The 16,730-nt window shown below is 45.2% G+C and overlaps 1 protein-coding gene across 1 annotated transcript in view; it reads left to right on the top strand.

Annotated features, from left to right (window-relative positions):
• Window positions 1-16,730, top strand: part of APOB (apolipoprotein B) — a 52,201-nt gene that overhangs the window by 11,310 nt on the left and 24,161 nt on the right. Inside the window, exons 9-17 of the mRNA XM_007516778.3 lie at window positions 1,968-2,178; window positions 4,618-4,845; window positions 6,205-6,325; window positions 6,432-6,578; window positions 7,880-8,091; window positions 8,369-8,606; window positions 9,067-9,243; window positions 10,596-10,787; window positions 14,624-14,791. Coding sequence (XP_007516840.2) covers window positions 1,968-2,178; window positions 4,618-4,845; window positions 6,205-6,325; window positions 6,432-6,578; window positions 7,880-8,091; window positions 8,369-8,606; window positions 9,067-9,243; window positions 10,596-10,787; window positions 14,624-14,791 — 1,694 coding nt within the window. The remainder of the gene's footprint in view (window positions 1-1,967; window positions 2,179-4,617; window positions 4,846-6,204; window positions 6,326-6,431; window positions 6,579-7,879; window positions 8,092-8,368; window positions 8,607-9,066; window positions 9,244-10,595; window positions 10,788-14,623; window positions 14,792-16,730) is intronic.

Below are 16,730 nucleotides of genomic sequence, written 5' to 3'. Positions count from 1 at the left end.
TTGCTGGGGCTTGTAGCCTGCACTATGAATTCACCTCTTTTTAGTAGTTCATTCATTTGCTCTTTTCCCTCCTCTTCCTCCTCCTCCTTCTCTTCCTCCTCCTCCCCCTTCTTTTTTTCCCCAGGGCTTAGTGACTGAAGAAATTCTGGCTGTATTTTGTTGAGTTCTCAGGTAGTTTTTCCTATTTTTTTAATTTTTTATTTATAAAAAATGAAACATTGACTAAACCATAGGATAAGAAGGGTACAACGCTACACAATTCCCACCACCAGAACTCTGTATCCCATCCCCTCCCCTGATAGCTTTCCTAATCTTTAACCCTCTGGGAGTATGGACCCAAGGTCATTGTGGGATGCAGAAGGTGGAAGGTCTGGCTTCTACAGTTGCTTCCCTGCTGAATACGGGTGTTGACAGGTCGATCCATACTCGACCTGTTTTTCCTATTTTATCAGGAAAGAGATATGAAAAGCTCCTACACTCTAGCCACACCTCTAGACCACTCTTTTTTTATTTTTTAAAAAACTTTAAGTTTACTTCTTTTCAACCAGCATACTACTCAGCTCTGGCTTCTGGTACTGGGTGTTAAACCTGGGACTTTTGGTGTCTCAGGCACGAAAGTCTCTTTGCATAACCATTGTGCTGTCTTCATAGCCCTCTTTTTTTTTTAAGGAAATACATTTTATTTAATTTTATTATTGTCTAGAGACAGAGAGAAATTGAGAGGATAGAGGAGATAGTGAGGGAAAGAGACAGAGACTCCTGTAGTCCTGCTTCACTACTCATAAAGCTTCCCCCCTGAAGGTGGGGACCTGGGACTTGAACCTGGGTCCTTGTACGTTGTAGTGTGAGCACTTAACCAGATGTGTCACTGCCTGGCCCTGTATGTATTACTATTTTATGCCACATGTGGGAGTGGACCCAGGGCCCCGTGAAATATTCCATACGGTCCTCCCACTAATTTTTTATCTCTATTTTTTCTGAGAGAGGAGAGAGGGGTGAGATGTCACAGCCCTGTTTCAGTGTTCATGGAATCCCACCCCTCACCCTCCTGTGTATGTGTGGGGACACACACACACACACACACACATACACGAACACATCAGTGTTGTCCATGGTACTCCCTTGTGTTCTGGGGCCTCCTGCAGAGCTCAGTAGCTCAGTGGACACTCTGCTGGGAGAGTCACCTCCCAGTCCCAGTTCCCTTATCTTTCAGTTGAGAAATAACTGGCACAGTGGTAAAGTAAAAGACTTGTAAGCATGAGGTTCTGAGTTCAATCTCCAGCACTGGATATGATACTAAGAAGGAGAGAGAGAAGGAAGGGAGGAAGGAAGGAAGGAAGGAAGGAAGGAAGGAAGGAAGGAAGGAAGGAAAGGGAAATAGAAAAAGAGAGGTGGGGGAGATAGCATAATGGTTATGCAAACAGACTCTCATGCCTGAGGCTCCAAAGTCCTAGGTTCAATCCCCCACACCACCATAAGCCAGAGGTGAGTAGTACTCTGGTGTTTCTCTCTGTCTCTCTCTGTCTGCATCTCTCTCAAAAATAAAATAAATTTTAAAAAAGAAAGAAAAAGAGGAGAAGGAAGTGGGTGTGGGAAACAGCCTAATAGTTATGCAAAAAGACATTCATGGTCCTAGGTTCAATCCTTTGCACCACTATAAGCCAGTGCAGAATAGTGCACTGGTCTCTCTGTATCTTTCTCTCTGCATTTCTTTCACATTAAAATAAAAACAATATATAATTTTTAAAGGAAGGAAAGAGAGAGATTGAGGAATACACAAATCCAAGGAACTACGTGATAAATCAGTAAAAAGACTCAAGTTAGACACCTGCCATGACCAGGCACACAGAGGCACCAAGCACTAAGCATCTGGCTTCTTCTCTCTCTCCATATGCCAACACCTCAACTGTTCATGTTGGTGTGGGAGCCCCTATCATATGCAGGCTTTGACCCTTCCCTTCCCACAGGTGGTGAGGAGGCGAGTCTGGCCTTTGAAAGCACCAAGTCCACATCCCCACCAAAGCAGGCCGAGGCTGCTCTGAGTACCCTCCAGGAGCTGCAGAAACTGAGCGAGGAGTCCAGGCGAGCCGGCCTCTTCAGCAGGCTGGTGACGGAGTTGCGAAGCCTGGACAGTGAAGCCATCACCAGCCTTCTGCCCAGGCTGATGGAGGAGTCCAGGTATCTGTCCAGTGGCTGCTTATGATTTTCTGGGTCACCACTGCTAGTTGGCTGAGTTTTCAGACAGTAGCCAAACAGAACATCTCAGGCTCCCCTGAACTGTCAATCAATCTGAGTCCAATGGATGGGGAGATGGCCATTCCTATAGATTCTTGGGCAGCACACACGTGCATAGATTGCATCAAGGCAGGTGTGTGTGTGTGTGCGCGCGCATGCGTGTGTGTGTGCGTGTGTGTGTGTGCATGTGCGTGTTTGTGTGCGTGTGCATGTGCGTGTGCGTGTGCGTTAAAATAGGAGGAAGGAGGCCAGCCAGTGACACACACCAGGTGGAGCACACACACACATGTCACCATGCACAAGGACCCAGGTTCATGCCCCACTCCCCACCTGCCTGGAGAAATCTTCATGAGTGATGAAGCAAGTGTAACAGCTTTCTCTCTGTCTCTCTTCCTTTGTATCTCCCTTCCCCTCTCAAATAAAAAACAAATTCTATCAAAAGAAAGAAAGAAAGGAAGGAAGGACAGAAGGAAGGAAGGAAGGAAGGAAGGAAGGAAGGAAGGAAGGAAGGAAGGAAGGAAGAGAGAGAAGGCCAGGCAGTGGCGCACCCAGTTAAGTGCATATATGTAACCAGAGCAGGTAGTGACAGTCCTCTTTGGTAATGGAGCCTCCCATTCTTGGTGATACTTGTGTATATATATAATTTTATTAGTGATTTAATAATGATTGACAAGACTGTGGTATAAGAGGGGTACAATTCCACACAGTTCTCACCATCAGACTTCCATATTCCACCCCCCTCCGTTGGAAGTCTCCCTATTCTTTATCCCTCTGGGAGTGTGGACCAAAGATCTTTATGGGGATGCAGAAGGTGGAAAGTCTGGCTCCTGTAATTGCTTCTATGCTGGACATGGGTGTTGGCAGGTGGATCCACACCTCCAGCCTGTTTCTATCTTTCCCTAGGAGGGGCAGGGCTCTGGGGAGGTGGGGTTCCAGGACACACTGGTGAGGTCATCTGCCCAGGGAGGTCAGGTTGGCAGTGACACTTTGTCTGATGGATCATGCCTGAAGGTGGGGCTTCCTGAGCCTTTCTTCTTCTTCTAGCGTTTGCCCTTCTTCCGTAGCCAGTCAACAGCGTCAGGTTGAGCCTGATGTCAAGTTTTGAGACCTCCTTTGAATCTGGAGAGGTGGCAGTCGTTGACTATGTGGGTCATAGTCTGTCTGGAGCCACAGGGGCAGTTCGGGTTGTCTCTGGCTCCCCAGCGATGGAACATAGCATCGTACCGGCCATGGCCTGTTCGATAGCGATTGAGGAGGGCCCAATCATAACGTGCTAGGTCAAAGCCAGGTTGACACTTGCAGGGGTCTGTGATGAGGTGTTTGTTCTTTACCTCAGCTGACCGCCAACTCTGTTTCCAAGAGACTGGAACAGAGAAATTCAGTGTAGGCATAGGGGACCAGATTGGGTGACGAGACGTCAAGCGTTGGACAGGGTGGGCGAAGATATCCGCATATATTGGCAGGTCCAGTCGAGCGTAGACGTGGGAAATGAACTTAGATGATGCTGCATCCTGACAAATATCTGGCGGGGCGATGTTGCTAAGAACTGGCAGCCATGGAACCGGGGTGGAACGGATAGTTCCAGAAATTATCCTCATGGAGGAATATAATTTGCAATCAATCAAGTGGACATGGGGGCTACGGAACCATACTGGGGCACAGTATTCTGCAGTGGAATAGCATAATGCCAGAGAGGATGATCTTAGTGTGGAAGCGCTCGCGCCCCATGAGGAGCTGCCCAGTCTTGCAATGATGTTATTCCTCACAGCCACCGTTGCTGCAGTTTTTTTTAATATTTATTTATTTATTCCCTTTTGTTGCCCTTGTTGTTTTATTGTTGTAGTTATTATTGTTGTTGTCATTGTTGGATAGGACAGAGAGAAATGGAGAGAGGAGGGGAAGACAGATAGGAGGAGAGAAAGATAGACACCTGCAGACCTGCTTCACCGCCTGTGAAGCGACTCCCCTGCAGGTGGGGAGCCGGGGTTCGAACCGGGATCCTTATGCCGGTCCTTGTGCTTTGCGCCACCTGCGCTTAACCCGCTGTGCTACAGCCCGACTCCCCTTTGCTGCAGTTTTTATGAGATGTTCGTGAAATGACAGAGTGCGATCGAGAGTAACGCCAAGATAGACTGGCTGGGCTTCATGCCGGATTCTCGTATCGCCAAGCTGCACACTAAGCTCACGCGAGGCCGAGGCATGGTGTAGTTGGAAAACAGATGATACCATTTTTGCAGTGCTAGGGATTAGGCGCCATTTTTTACAGTAATCAGATATCCTGAGCCTTGGGAAAGATGGAGAGTGAATGGGAGGACATCCAAACAGACATTGGGAATGACAGCCTGGGCGGCCATGTCTATGACTCTGTCCCTGTCTTCACAGCCCTATCACCCTACAAGCCTTAATCCAGTGTGGGCAGCCCCACTGTTACACCTACATCCTCCGGTGGCTGCAAAGGGAGAAAGCCAACCCACTTCTGATTGATATTGTCACCTACCTGATGGCCCTGATCCCAGGATCCTCCTCAGAGAGGCTGCAGGAGATCTTCAACACTGCCAAGGAGCAGCGGAGCCGGGCCACCCTGTATGCACTGAGTCACGCCGTCAACCAGTGAGTTTCAAGCCCATTCTCTTCCTAGCAGGCCACTGGGAACCCCAAGCGTTTATACTAAACCCTACACCCTGCTTTCAAAGTCTGATATATTTGAGGGAGACTGCACAGTGTTTATGTGAAGAGACTTTCAGAGTCCCAGATTCAATCCTTTGCACCATTATAAGCTACAGTTTAGTGTTCTGGTTTCTAAGAATAAAAAAAGAGAAGAAGAAGAAAAAGAAGAAGGAAAAGGAGAAGGAGGAGGAGGAGGAGGAGGAGGAGAACTAGGAAGATAGCATGATGTTTAAGCAAAAGATTCTCATGCATGAAATTCTGAGTTCCAAGGTTCAATCTCCAGCACCATCATAAACCAAAGCTCAGCAGTGCTTCAGTCTCTCTCTCTCTCTCTCTCTCTATCTATCTATCTCCTTTTCTATATCTCTGTCCCATTAAAATAAATTATATGAAGTATTTTTCTTAAAAATTTAATCAAGGAGGTCAGGCGGTAGCGCAGCAGGTTAAGCACACGTGGCACAAAGCAAATTGCAAGGACCGGCATAAGGATCCTAGTTCGAGGCCCCGGCTCCCCACCCACAGAGGGGTCGCTTTACAGGCAGTGAAGCAGGTCTGCAGGTGTCTCTCTTTCTCTCCCTCTCTGTCTTCCCCTCCTCTCTCCATTTCTCTCTGTCCTGTCCAACAATGATGACATCAACAATAATAACTACAATAACAATAAAAAACAAGGGCAACAAGAGTAAAAATAAATAATAAAAAATTAAATTGAAAAATTAAATTTAAAAAATTATTGGCCAGGCAGTGGCTCACCTAGCCGAGAACACAGGTTACCATGTACAAAGACCTCCTCCTTTCTTCTTCTTCTCCTCCTCTTCCTTTTCTGCCTCCTCCCCATCCTCCTTTCCCTCCTCCCCGCTCCCCCTTCCCTTCCTCCTCCCAGTCCTCCTCCCCCTCCTCCTCCCCGTTCTCCTCCCCCTCTCCCTCCCCCTCTTCCACCTCCTCTGTCTTCTTTTCTCCTACTTCTTCACTAGAGCCCTGCTCAGATCTGGTTTATGGTGGTCAGGGGACTTGAACCTGGGACTTCAGAGCTACTTCTGCACAAGTGTTGAACTAGGGCTACAGGTGTCTGTCCATCTCTTTCCTCTACTAGCTCCCCCTTCTCTCTCTATTTCTCTGCCTATAGCCAACAAATATATAAATTATTTAAAATTAATTCAAAATAAAAGTAACTCACAGTCTGATCTTTTTGTTTTCCTTCTGGCCATTTTGCAAATATGGCTCAATATAAAGAATGAGCTAGTGCATGTTTGGACTGTCAGGGGCACTCACCATGCTTACTGCACACTCACTCTCGTTCCCCAGATACCCCGGGACAAGCCTGCCCACGGCCAGCGTAGAGCTGCAAGACATTGCCAACTTTCTGCTGGAACAGATTCGCGATGACTGCACGGGGCCTGAGGATCACACCTACCTGATCCTCAGGGTGCGTTCAGACTTCTGTGCCCTGTTCAGCACTGTGGAAGCCTCTGCTCAGTTTCCCTGACTTCTCCTTCTGCACCCTGAACCATTTTTGTTTCTCTGGGATGCAGGTCATTGGAAATATGGGCAGAACTCTAGGGCAGGTATCGCCCAGACTCACGTCTTCAATCCTGAAGTGCATCAGGAGCACAGAACCCTCGCTGCTGGTCCAGAAGGCTGCTGTCCAGGCCCTGAGAAAGATGGAGCTCACGGATGAGGTGAGGACACACAGTGGGTCTGGACAGAGGCTATCAGCCAGGAGAGCAAGTGTTTGGATTTAATTCCACTGCTTGCTTCCTTGCTTGCTTGCTTCTTCTTCCCTTTCCTTGTCTTCCTCCTTCTCTTCTCCTTCTCCTCCTCCTCCTTCCTCTCTTTCTTCTCCTCCTACTTCTTCTGCTCCTCCTACTCCTTCCCCTTCTCTTCCTCTTCCTTCTCCTCCTCCTCCTCCTCCTTTCTCTCCTCCTCCTCTGGGCTGAAGTTCAGCAGCCAAATAAGCCAAGCTTTGGAGTGAGAATCTATAGCTCATTGCACTACCAACTTTATTCTATCACTCGCCACCGCCTCCTTTTCTTCCTCCTCATCTCCCTTCTCTTTTCTTCCTCTTCTACACAAGACCACTGCTCAGCTCTGGCTTATGGTGGTGCTGAGGATGGAACTTGGGACTTCAGAGCCTCAGACATAAAAAGCTTTTGCAGAACAATTATGTTGTTTCCTCCACCCTGCTCTACTGCTTTCAAACCAACAAGTTCAATAAGACTGCTGACTTGCCTGCCTCTCTGTATGTGCTTTTGAGAGGAGTGACTTCAGTGCTTCCGCAGCATACAGAAGGCAAGGCCTTCACACTACTATGTCTCTTACCAAGTTGACCATCTCTGGGGAAAATGTATGAGTCCAGAGCTGGAAAATACTTTCCTTATTAGCCCCAAACTTGCAAGGCTATCCAAGCTCTTTTTTTTTTTCTCTTTATTGGAGGAATTAATAGTTTACAGTCAACAGTAAAGTGTAGTAAATAGAATAGTTGGTACAAGTGTAACATTTCTCAGTTTTCAGCATAACACTCTAACGTCCCACTCAGGTCCTATTCCATCATGTTCCAGGACCTGAACAATCCTCCCCACCCCAGAGTCTTTTACTTTGGTCCAATGCCTCAAACTCAGTCGAAGTTCTGCTTTGTTTTCCCTTCTGTTCTTATTTTTCAACTTCTGTCTATGAGTGTCTCTCACCTTTTTATGTACATTGAAATCAGTTATGGTAATAATAGCTTGGTTCTCACCTGGTGACAGTTTCCATCAAGTTATAACGTGCTCATAACATAAGCATTTTAATGTAACTGCATTCAACACATGCTTGAGTCTGTTGCTCTAGGGCATAAGAGGCCAGTGCCAGCATTTGAAGAGCCTATAGAAAGATATTCAATTGGTACATCATCGATAACTTGCCAATCAAGCAAATACTTACCAGGCACTTCCTCTGCTTTAACCAGAGCGCAGTGCTAACCATCTCCTCCATTTGGCTTCAGATCCGGAAGGTCCTTCTGCAGACTTTCCTCCACGAAGCTGCCCCAACAGAGAAGCGACTGGCAGCCTACCTCGTGCTCATGAGCGGCCCTTCCCAGTCAGACATCAGCACAGTCACCCAGCTCCTCCCAAGAGAGCAGAACCAGCAGGTGAAGAACTTCGTGGCTTCCCACATGGCTAACATCCTAAACTCAGAAGACTTGTATGTGCAAGAGTAAGTAAGAGTGACTTTCTACCCCGACTCTGCCATAAAGGGCCAGAATTCCAAACCTGGCTTCTGGTCTAACCACTGCTCACCCTAGGGGACATATTCTCTTCTGGAGAAGAAACTTCCTGGCAGAAGTGTGACAGGCCTGAGCCCACCTCCTGAGAGGCATGAGACCCACATAGTTTAGTAGTCACTGGAAATTTGTATTTACTTGGGGTAAGGGGGTATAATGAATAAGCAATGTCATGTGTGGGCTCAGAATATATTCTTTCTCTCCATCTAGCTTGAAAACAGTAGTAGAAGGAGCTCTGAAAGAATCACAGCTCCCAACACTCATGGACTTCACCAAATTTTCCCGCAATTATCAGCTCTCCAAATCTGTGTCTCTTGCATCCCTCGACCCATTCTCGGGCAAAATTGAAGGAAATCTCATATTCGACCCAAACAGTTACCTCCCTAAGGAAAGCATGTTGAAAACAACCCTCACAGTGCTTGGGTTGGCTCCGCTCGACCTCATTGAGGTATGTGAGAGATTGAAGACAAGTCTGAAGTTCTCTCACCCACTATGCACAGGAAGTGGGTCATTGAGGGAACCCTCAGACATGTTCCCCTCCTCCCTCCCCTCGCTGCCTCCGCATGCATGCTCATCTGAAGCATGACTCCTCAGCAAATGGCTATCTCAGAGAATCTCCTTTGACCCAGAGCACCAAGAAAATGATTGGGCTTGCACTGGAGTTCAGACACCCAACACAACTCCCAAACTTGGGATCTTTTGTTTAAATATCTTCTCTGAACTGTTGCTCCCCCTTGTGGAGAACAAACTAAAGAATTCCTAAATTCTGTATACTCTAGCGAGATTTAAATAAGATGGTTCCTGTAGTGTTCCTCAGATTGATTCATTGGACACCAGAAGAGAAGGGGAAGATGACTGACATCTTCCAAAGAAACTCCATAACACTTTCTTGTCTGATTTTCCTTCAGATTGGTTTGGAGGGAAAGGGCTTTGAGCCAACGTTGGAAGCTCTTTTTGGGAAACAAGGATTTTTCCCAAACAGTGTCAACAAAGCCTTGTACTGGGTTGATGGTCAAGTACCTGATGACATCTCCAGTGTCTTGATGGACCACTTTGGCTACACCAAAGATGACAAACGTGAGCAGGTGTGTTGTCATGCAGAATCTTCTCAGGGAACATGTTGGGTGTCAATGAAAAAAAAAAATCTTATGTGAGTCTGGAAGTCAACACGGAACTACCTCAGGCTGGTATTTACCAGGGAGTAATGGGTATGCAGTTAGGGACCTCTTGGTGATTCAAGATGGCCATGAATTGATTGACTAGAGGCAATTTTTCAGGATGGGTCCATGAGTTCTTGAGACCTGGGTATGAATTTCCACTTCACTGTGGAAATTAAAACCAAAATTCTCCAGGCTGTGCACATTTCGACCAGTCCTGAGGTCATGTCTCCCTCTGCCTACCCAGACACTGATAATAGTGACCTCACAAGGTCATTAACGCCAAATAAATGGGACAGCATGCTTTACCACCTGCCTAGCTCCAGTAATGATTGTTTAAGGTGCACTGGCTAGGACAATTTACTTTTTTATTTTTAATTTTTTTACTGTGACAAGGGTTATCTCTGGAGCTCAGTGCCTACACTACAAATACACCCTCGTGGTGGTCTTTTTTTTTTCTTTCATTTTTTTCTTTCTATTTTTATTAAACAGGACAAAAAGAGATTGAGAAGGGTGGAGAGATAGAGATGGGGAGAGAAAGAGAGACACCGGTAGACTTGCTTCACCACTCATAGAAAAGGGACAGAAAGCTGGATCAGGGAAGAGAGTAGCTCCCTTATATAGGAAAGGGGTATAAATATTGTTGACTGTAAACCCCACCAATTTGATATGGGTCTGGGGCCCATATTCAGCTTAGGAACCTATGTGACCTCTACATCCCTGTAGATATGAGCTCACATTTTGTGGTCATGAGTAGGAACATTCCAAGCTGCCCCAATATCAACCTATCTTCCTCAGGTGTAGCATAGAGTATGTTGTCTATCCTCTCTATCATTGTTGATCCACTTTGAGAGCAAGGTCCTATGGGGGCCCACAAGGGGTCTATTTTGTTGTTCCTGATAGAGATGACTGGTAACAATGGAGAGAGGGATTTAGTTGAGTTCTAGGCCCATCATCTCTGTTTGGGAATCTCAGAACTCCCCGAATAGGGCCTCAGCTGATGGGGTGGCCTGACAGTGACTAAAGAGTCATCATTAAAGTATGCCAGTCTCTTGCCCTTATTCAGCTTTTGCAGTCCTTGCTTTACTAAGGTTAGCTTTGGAGTGAGTGAGAGAACTGTAATAGGACGTAGGTGAGGAGGGAGATGCCTGATTTCATAGCCTGTGTTGTCTACCCACCTTGAGTTAGTATCTAAGCCCATCACGGTTATAGTACACAGGGCCTGCTCCAGACATGAAAATGTGATTTACAATGCTGACACTTCCCTGTTAAAATCCCAGGACATGGCCAAAGGCATCATGTTCAGTATTCAGAATCTGCTCAAAGACTTGAAATCCAAGGAATTCCCTGAAGCCAGGGCCTACCTTCAAGTCTTGGGAGAGGAACTTGGCTTTGTCCGGCTCCAGGACCTCAAGCTCTTAGGAAGACTACTGATGAACGGGGTCCAGTCTCTGCGGGGGATCCCCCAAATGGTAAGTGTGACCCTAGCAGAGGGACAGGAGATTATCCTTGTGCTTTTGGGGCCTTCCTAACACCCTTAAGAATTGGCTTTGCAGGACTGGGTGATGGCATATCCGGTAGAGCACACACATTGCCGTGTTCAAGGACCGAGGTTCAAGCCTTCAGTCCCCACCTGTAGAAAGGAAGCTTCACAAGTGGTGAAGTGGTGTTGCAGCTGTGTCTCTTTCTCTCTCCCTGTCTCTCCATCCCCTCTCAGTTTCTCTCTAACCTATCATAAATTTAAAAAAAATAAAAAATTCACCGGGAGAGATGGATTCTTTCTGCAGGCACCAAGCCCTAATGATAACCCTGGTGGCAATAAAAAAAAATTAAAAAATTAAAGATTCATTCTTATAAACCAGACAAAGTGATTTGCTTTTTTCAAAGAAGCAAATCTGCTTTGCATTCCAGTCAAGAAGTTTCTTGGGTCACAAGAAATCAATAACATTTAAATATGAAGCTGTTCAGGAGCAGAGAGAGAGCTCAGCAAATTGGGCGTGTGCCTTGCCATAAGGCTCCCAACACCACAGGAGAGTTGTCATGGCCCTATGGGAAGATCTGGGACTATGGTGTCTCTCCCTCTTTCTTTGTCACTGTCTTTCTATCTGAACAAAAATAATGTGACCCAGAGCAACAAAATTAAGTATGTACAAGGCACCAGCCTGAAAAAACAAATGAAGCTATTCATGTTAGATATGTCTTTTTTTTTTAATTGATTTCATAATGACTGACAAGTCCATTGGATAAGAGTGGTACAAATCCACACAATTCCCACCACCAGAGTTCTATATCCCATCCCCTCCATTAGAAGCTTTCCTATTCTTTATCCCTCTGGAAGTATAAACCCAGGATCATTATGGGGTGCAGAAGGTGGAAGGTCTGGCTTCTATAATTGTTTCTCTGCTAGACATGGGCATTGGCAGGTTGATCCATACCCCTATCCTTGTGGGTTAGGGCTCTGGAGAGGTGAGACTGGGGCACATTGGTGAAGTCATCTCTCCAGGGAAGTCAGGATGGCATCATAATAGCATCTGCAACTTGGTGGCTGAAATGTAGTAAGATATAACACAGGAGAAAATGTTTAATAAACAGGAATCCAAAGGTAGGAATATAGAAGATGAAATTAGGGGTCTTCATGTAGGAAGAAGCTCAGAAGTCCATTTTAGTTAAAGCCCAAATCTGTTTAGCCTCTTTAATTGTTACTTCTCTTTCCTGGTGGCTTTAGAGTGATTCTTTTCAATGATAGAGGGGACTATTTTTCTTTTTATTTTTTTATTGATTTAATAATGATGGACAAGATTGTGAGATAATAGGGGTACAATTCCACACAATTCCCATCGCCAGAGTTCCTTATCCCATGCCTTTCTCTGAAGGCTTTCCTGTTCTTTATCTCTCTGGGAATATGGACCAAAGATCCCTAAGGGCTGGCTTCTGTAACTGCTTCTCCACTAGACATGGGCACTGGCAGGTGTATCTATACCCCCAGCCTATTTCTTTTTTTCTTTTTTTTAAATTTTTTATTTAAAAAGGATTAATGAACAAAACCATAAGGTAGGAGGGGTACAACTCCACACAATTCCCACCACCCAATATCCATAACACACCCCCTCCCCTGATAGCTTTCCCATTCTCTAGCCCTCTGGGAGCATGGACCCAGGGTCGTTGAGGGTTGCAGAAGGTAGAAGGTCTGGCTTCTGTAATTGCTTCCCCGCTGAACATGGGCGTTGACTGGTCAGTCCATACTCCCAGTCTGTCTCTCTCTTTCCCTAGTAAGGTGTGTCTCTGGGGAAGCTGAGCTCCAGGACACATTGGTGGGGTCTTCAATCTAGGGAAGCCTGGCCAGCATCCTGGTGGCATCTAGAACCTGGTGATTGAAAAGAGAGTTAACATATGAAGCCAAACAATTTGTTGAGCAATCATGGATCCCAAGCTTGGAATAGTGGAGAGGAAGTGTTAGGGAGGTACTCACTGCAAACTCTAGTGTCCTTCTGCTTTCAGGTATATATTTTGCAGTAGTTTATGGATATGTGTGAACATGAGCTCTCTCTCACAGCCCAGCCTATTTCTATAAGAACATTCATTTGTTCATCTAGAAATTAATGTCCTCAGGGCCAGGTGGTGGCACAACTGGCTGAGCGCACATGTTACAGTGCACAAGGACCCAGGTTCAAGCCCCTGGTCCCCACCTGCAGGGAGAAAGCTTCACAAGTGGTAAAGCAGTGCTGCAGGTGTCTCTCTGTCTCTCTCTCTCCCTCTCTATCACCCTCTCCCCTCTCAACTTCTGACTGTCTCTGTCCAACAGTTAAAGATTTTTTAAAAATCTTAAAAAAAGATTTTTAAAAAGAAGAAATTAATGTCCTCTATGTAGACTACAGATTCCTTTTCATACAGAAATGATGCAGTGATTATGAAAGAAATTACAATGTACTTTGCCTATGAGCTATGGTTTTCATTAGAAGTAACTTATAAATACAAGAAAAAATACTCAAATAAAATGTTTAGGTATTGGTAAGTTATAATACTAACTTTAGTATCTCAGGTTATTTTCTAGAAATGCTGTTAAAAATGTGTGCTAGCATGTATATCATTTCAAAAGCTCCTTGGTTTCAAAAATTGGTGTCACCATAATCTATGCTTCTAGTCAACCTTCATTTACTTTTAGACTCCAAAATGTCAAAATTATGAAAGTATCATGCAGTGCTATGTAAAGTTCTGAGAGTGGGATCAATTTTTTAAAATATTTTATTTACTTATTTTTAATGAGTGATACACAGAGAGAAGGATGAACAGATGGATGGATGGATGGGTGGATGGATGGATGGATGGATGGATGGATGGATGGATGGATGGATGGATGAATGGATATATAGTATGAAAGATTCCAGAGCACTGCTCATCTCTGGATGATGGTGGTACTGGGAGCTTCAGAGTCTTAGGCATGGAAGAGAGAGGGTCTGTTTTTAATCACCGTCTGAATTCTCCAGTTGAAAATAGTGTGATATGTATCCAGGGAAATTCTTATATGTCAACTTGTTGACATCAATAGCCACTCCTCTCCTCACACAGTACTGTTTGTCTGCATGTATTTATTTCCTTCCTCCTTGGATAAAGAAGGATTTTTCTGACCCTTGGAAGTGGCATTTCCCCAAGGCCACTGAAGCTAGACTTCCTTTTTAATTTTTTTTTACTAGTGATAGAATATGATAATAAGATTGTAAGTTAATTCCCATTAACTTACAACTGTGTATAATTCCACACAGTTCCTACCACCAGAGTTCTGTATCCCATCCCCTCCATCAGAAGCTTCCCTCTAGGTGGACCAAAATTCTTTTTGTTTCTTTTATAGTTTTATTTATTACTGGATAGAGACAGAGAAAAATTGAGAGAAGAGAGAGAGGAAGAGAGGAAGAGAGACAGAGAGACACCACCGCTCTACTTCACCACTGATGAAGCTTTCCCCTGCAGGTGGCACCAGGGTCTTGAACCTAGGTCCTTGTGCACTGTAGTGTATGTGCTAAACCAAGTGTACCACTGCCTGTCCCCCTGGACCAAAATTCTTTATGGGGTGCAGAAGGTGGAAATTCTGGCTTCTGTCATTGCTTCCCTGCTGAACATGAACACTGGCAGGTGGATCCATACCCCCAGCCTGTCTCTGTCTTTCCCTAGTGGGGTAGGGCTCTGGAGAGGTGAGCTTCTAGGACACACTGGTAAAGCTATCTGCCCAGGGAGGTCAGGATGGAATCTTAGTAGTATCCGCAACTTGGTGCCAGGCTTCCTTTTTAAGAGACTCTTCCTCCTGGATGTACAGATTGAAGATGTACTCAAGAGAGGCTCAAAGAATGGTTTGTTTCTCCACTACATCTTCATGGACAACGCCTTTCAACTCCCCACTGGGCTCGGGTTACCAGTGCACGTGTCCTCCTCGGGCATCCTGACACCTGGACTCAAGGCGGGACTCAAGCTGGAACTATTAAACGTAAGACCCCGTCCACCTTTCGTCCCCTGGATTGTACCTTCTCTCCAGGATGGGTTTCTTGTTCGGTTTTTAAGATGCATTTCTGGGGGCCTGGCAGTGATGCACCCAGTAAAGCACAATATTTCCATTCATGAGGACCTGGGTTCAAGTCCCCACTCTCCCACCTGCAGGGAGAAGCTTCAAGAGTAGGGAAGCAGTGCTGCAGGTGTCTCTCTTTCCTTCTCTCTCTGTCTTTTCTCTATCTCTTCCCCTTCCCTTTTTCTTTTCTTCTTAATATTTTGTTTATTGTAAGGAGAGAAACACAGAGGGAAGAAACAGAGAGACCAGAGCACTGCTCAGATCTGACTAATGGTGGTGCTGCCCCCACCCAGTCTCTATTTCTCTCTGTTCTTATTAAGTAAAAGAAACGGAGTGAGGGGGGTAATGACTGCCAGAAGCAGTGGATTCAGTGTGAAGGCACTGGCAGCACAAACAAACAAATGAAACTGCACTTCCTGTTCAAGATGCAGCATCATCTTTGTAACTACTTTGCTAAATATCTGAAAAAACATTCATGTTCTGCCAAGACGCATGACCTTGCAAATTTGTTTGGACATGTGAGTAATCTAAGAACCCAGATACTCACTCAGAGAGTGACCATTCCTGCCATCTCTTCACCCTACTACACCTCAAGTTAACTTGAGCACACCCTAGTCCCACCTATCTATCTATCTATCTATCTATCTATCTATCTATCTATCTATCTATCTATCTATCTGTGCAGGCTGGCTCTGGGGGCAGATCGTTTGGCTTTTATTCCTTCCAACAAATCTCAGAAATGAGAGGCCAGGAGTTGGTTCACCCAGCAGAGCACACACATTACCATGTACCAGGGTCTGGATTTAAACCCCCTGTCCCCACTTGCAAGGAGGAAGCTTCATGAAGGGTAAAATAGTGCTGCAGGTATCTCCCCTCCTCTCTGTCTCTCGCCTTTTCCCTCTCTCCTTCTCTATCTCTCTCTGTGTTACCCCTATCAAAGAAGAAAAGAAAAAGAGAAAATGGGGCTGGGGAGACAGCACAATGGTTATACAAAAAAAATTTCAAGCCTGAGACTCTGAGGTCCCAGGTTCAATCCCAGGTTCATAAATAAACCAGAGTTGAGCAGTATTCTGGTCTCTTTCTCTCTCTCTCTCTCTTTCCCTCCATGTCTAGTCTTTCTCATTAAAAAAAATAATAAACATTAAAAATAAAAATAAAATGTTCTCTAGGAATGGTGGAGTCATGCAGGCACTAAGCTCTAGCAATAGCCCTGGTGGCAAAATATATGAATAAGTAATCCCAGAAATACTTTTTATTTTACCATTTTTATGAATTATTTAATATTGATTTAAATAATTCTAAGATAACAGGGGTATAATTCGACACCTTTCCCAACACCAGAGTTCTGTGTCCCCATTCCCTCCATTGGAAACTGCTTTCAATGTCACAGATATGGGTTGATTTATTTCTACAACTATCTGTCTATGTTTATATATATTTGCCCATTTTTTCCCTTAGGTTCCATCTTCTCTTCCTTTCTAAGTTATACCTATACCTATTGCTACTTTTTAATGTCCTTCTTTTTCTCCTCTTCTCTCTCCGGGTCCTGGTGGAGTTGGAGTTCAAAGCCCTCTGGTCATCTTCCTCCTATCATTTCTCCCCCACTGGGACTATGAACCAAAATTATTTTTGCGGGGAGCAGAAGGTGGAAGATCTGGCTTCTGTAACTGCTTCTCCACTGGATACGGCTGTTGATAGGTCAAGCCATACTCCCATCCTGTTTCTATCTTTCCTTAGGGGGGTAGGGCCCCAGAAAAAAAATTGTTAAGCTGTGAACTGTCCAAAGACATTTACCCTGGAGTGGAAGAAGGCTGGCTTATCTGAATTCCAGGAGGCCAAGGAGTAGAACAGAGCTGACTGG

This window comes from Erinaceus europaeus, chromosome 3 (genome assembly GCF_950295315.1).
Source record: "Erinaceus europaeus chromosome 3, mEriEur2.1, whole genome shotgun sequence".
In the NCBI taxonomy this organism is placed as follows: Eukaryota; Metazoa; Chordata; class Mammalia; order Eulipotyphla; family Erinaceidae; genus Erinaceus; species Erinaceus europaeus.
This window is presented reverse-complemented; position numbering and strand designations above follow the sequence as displayed.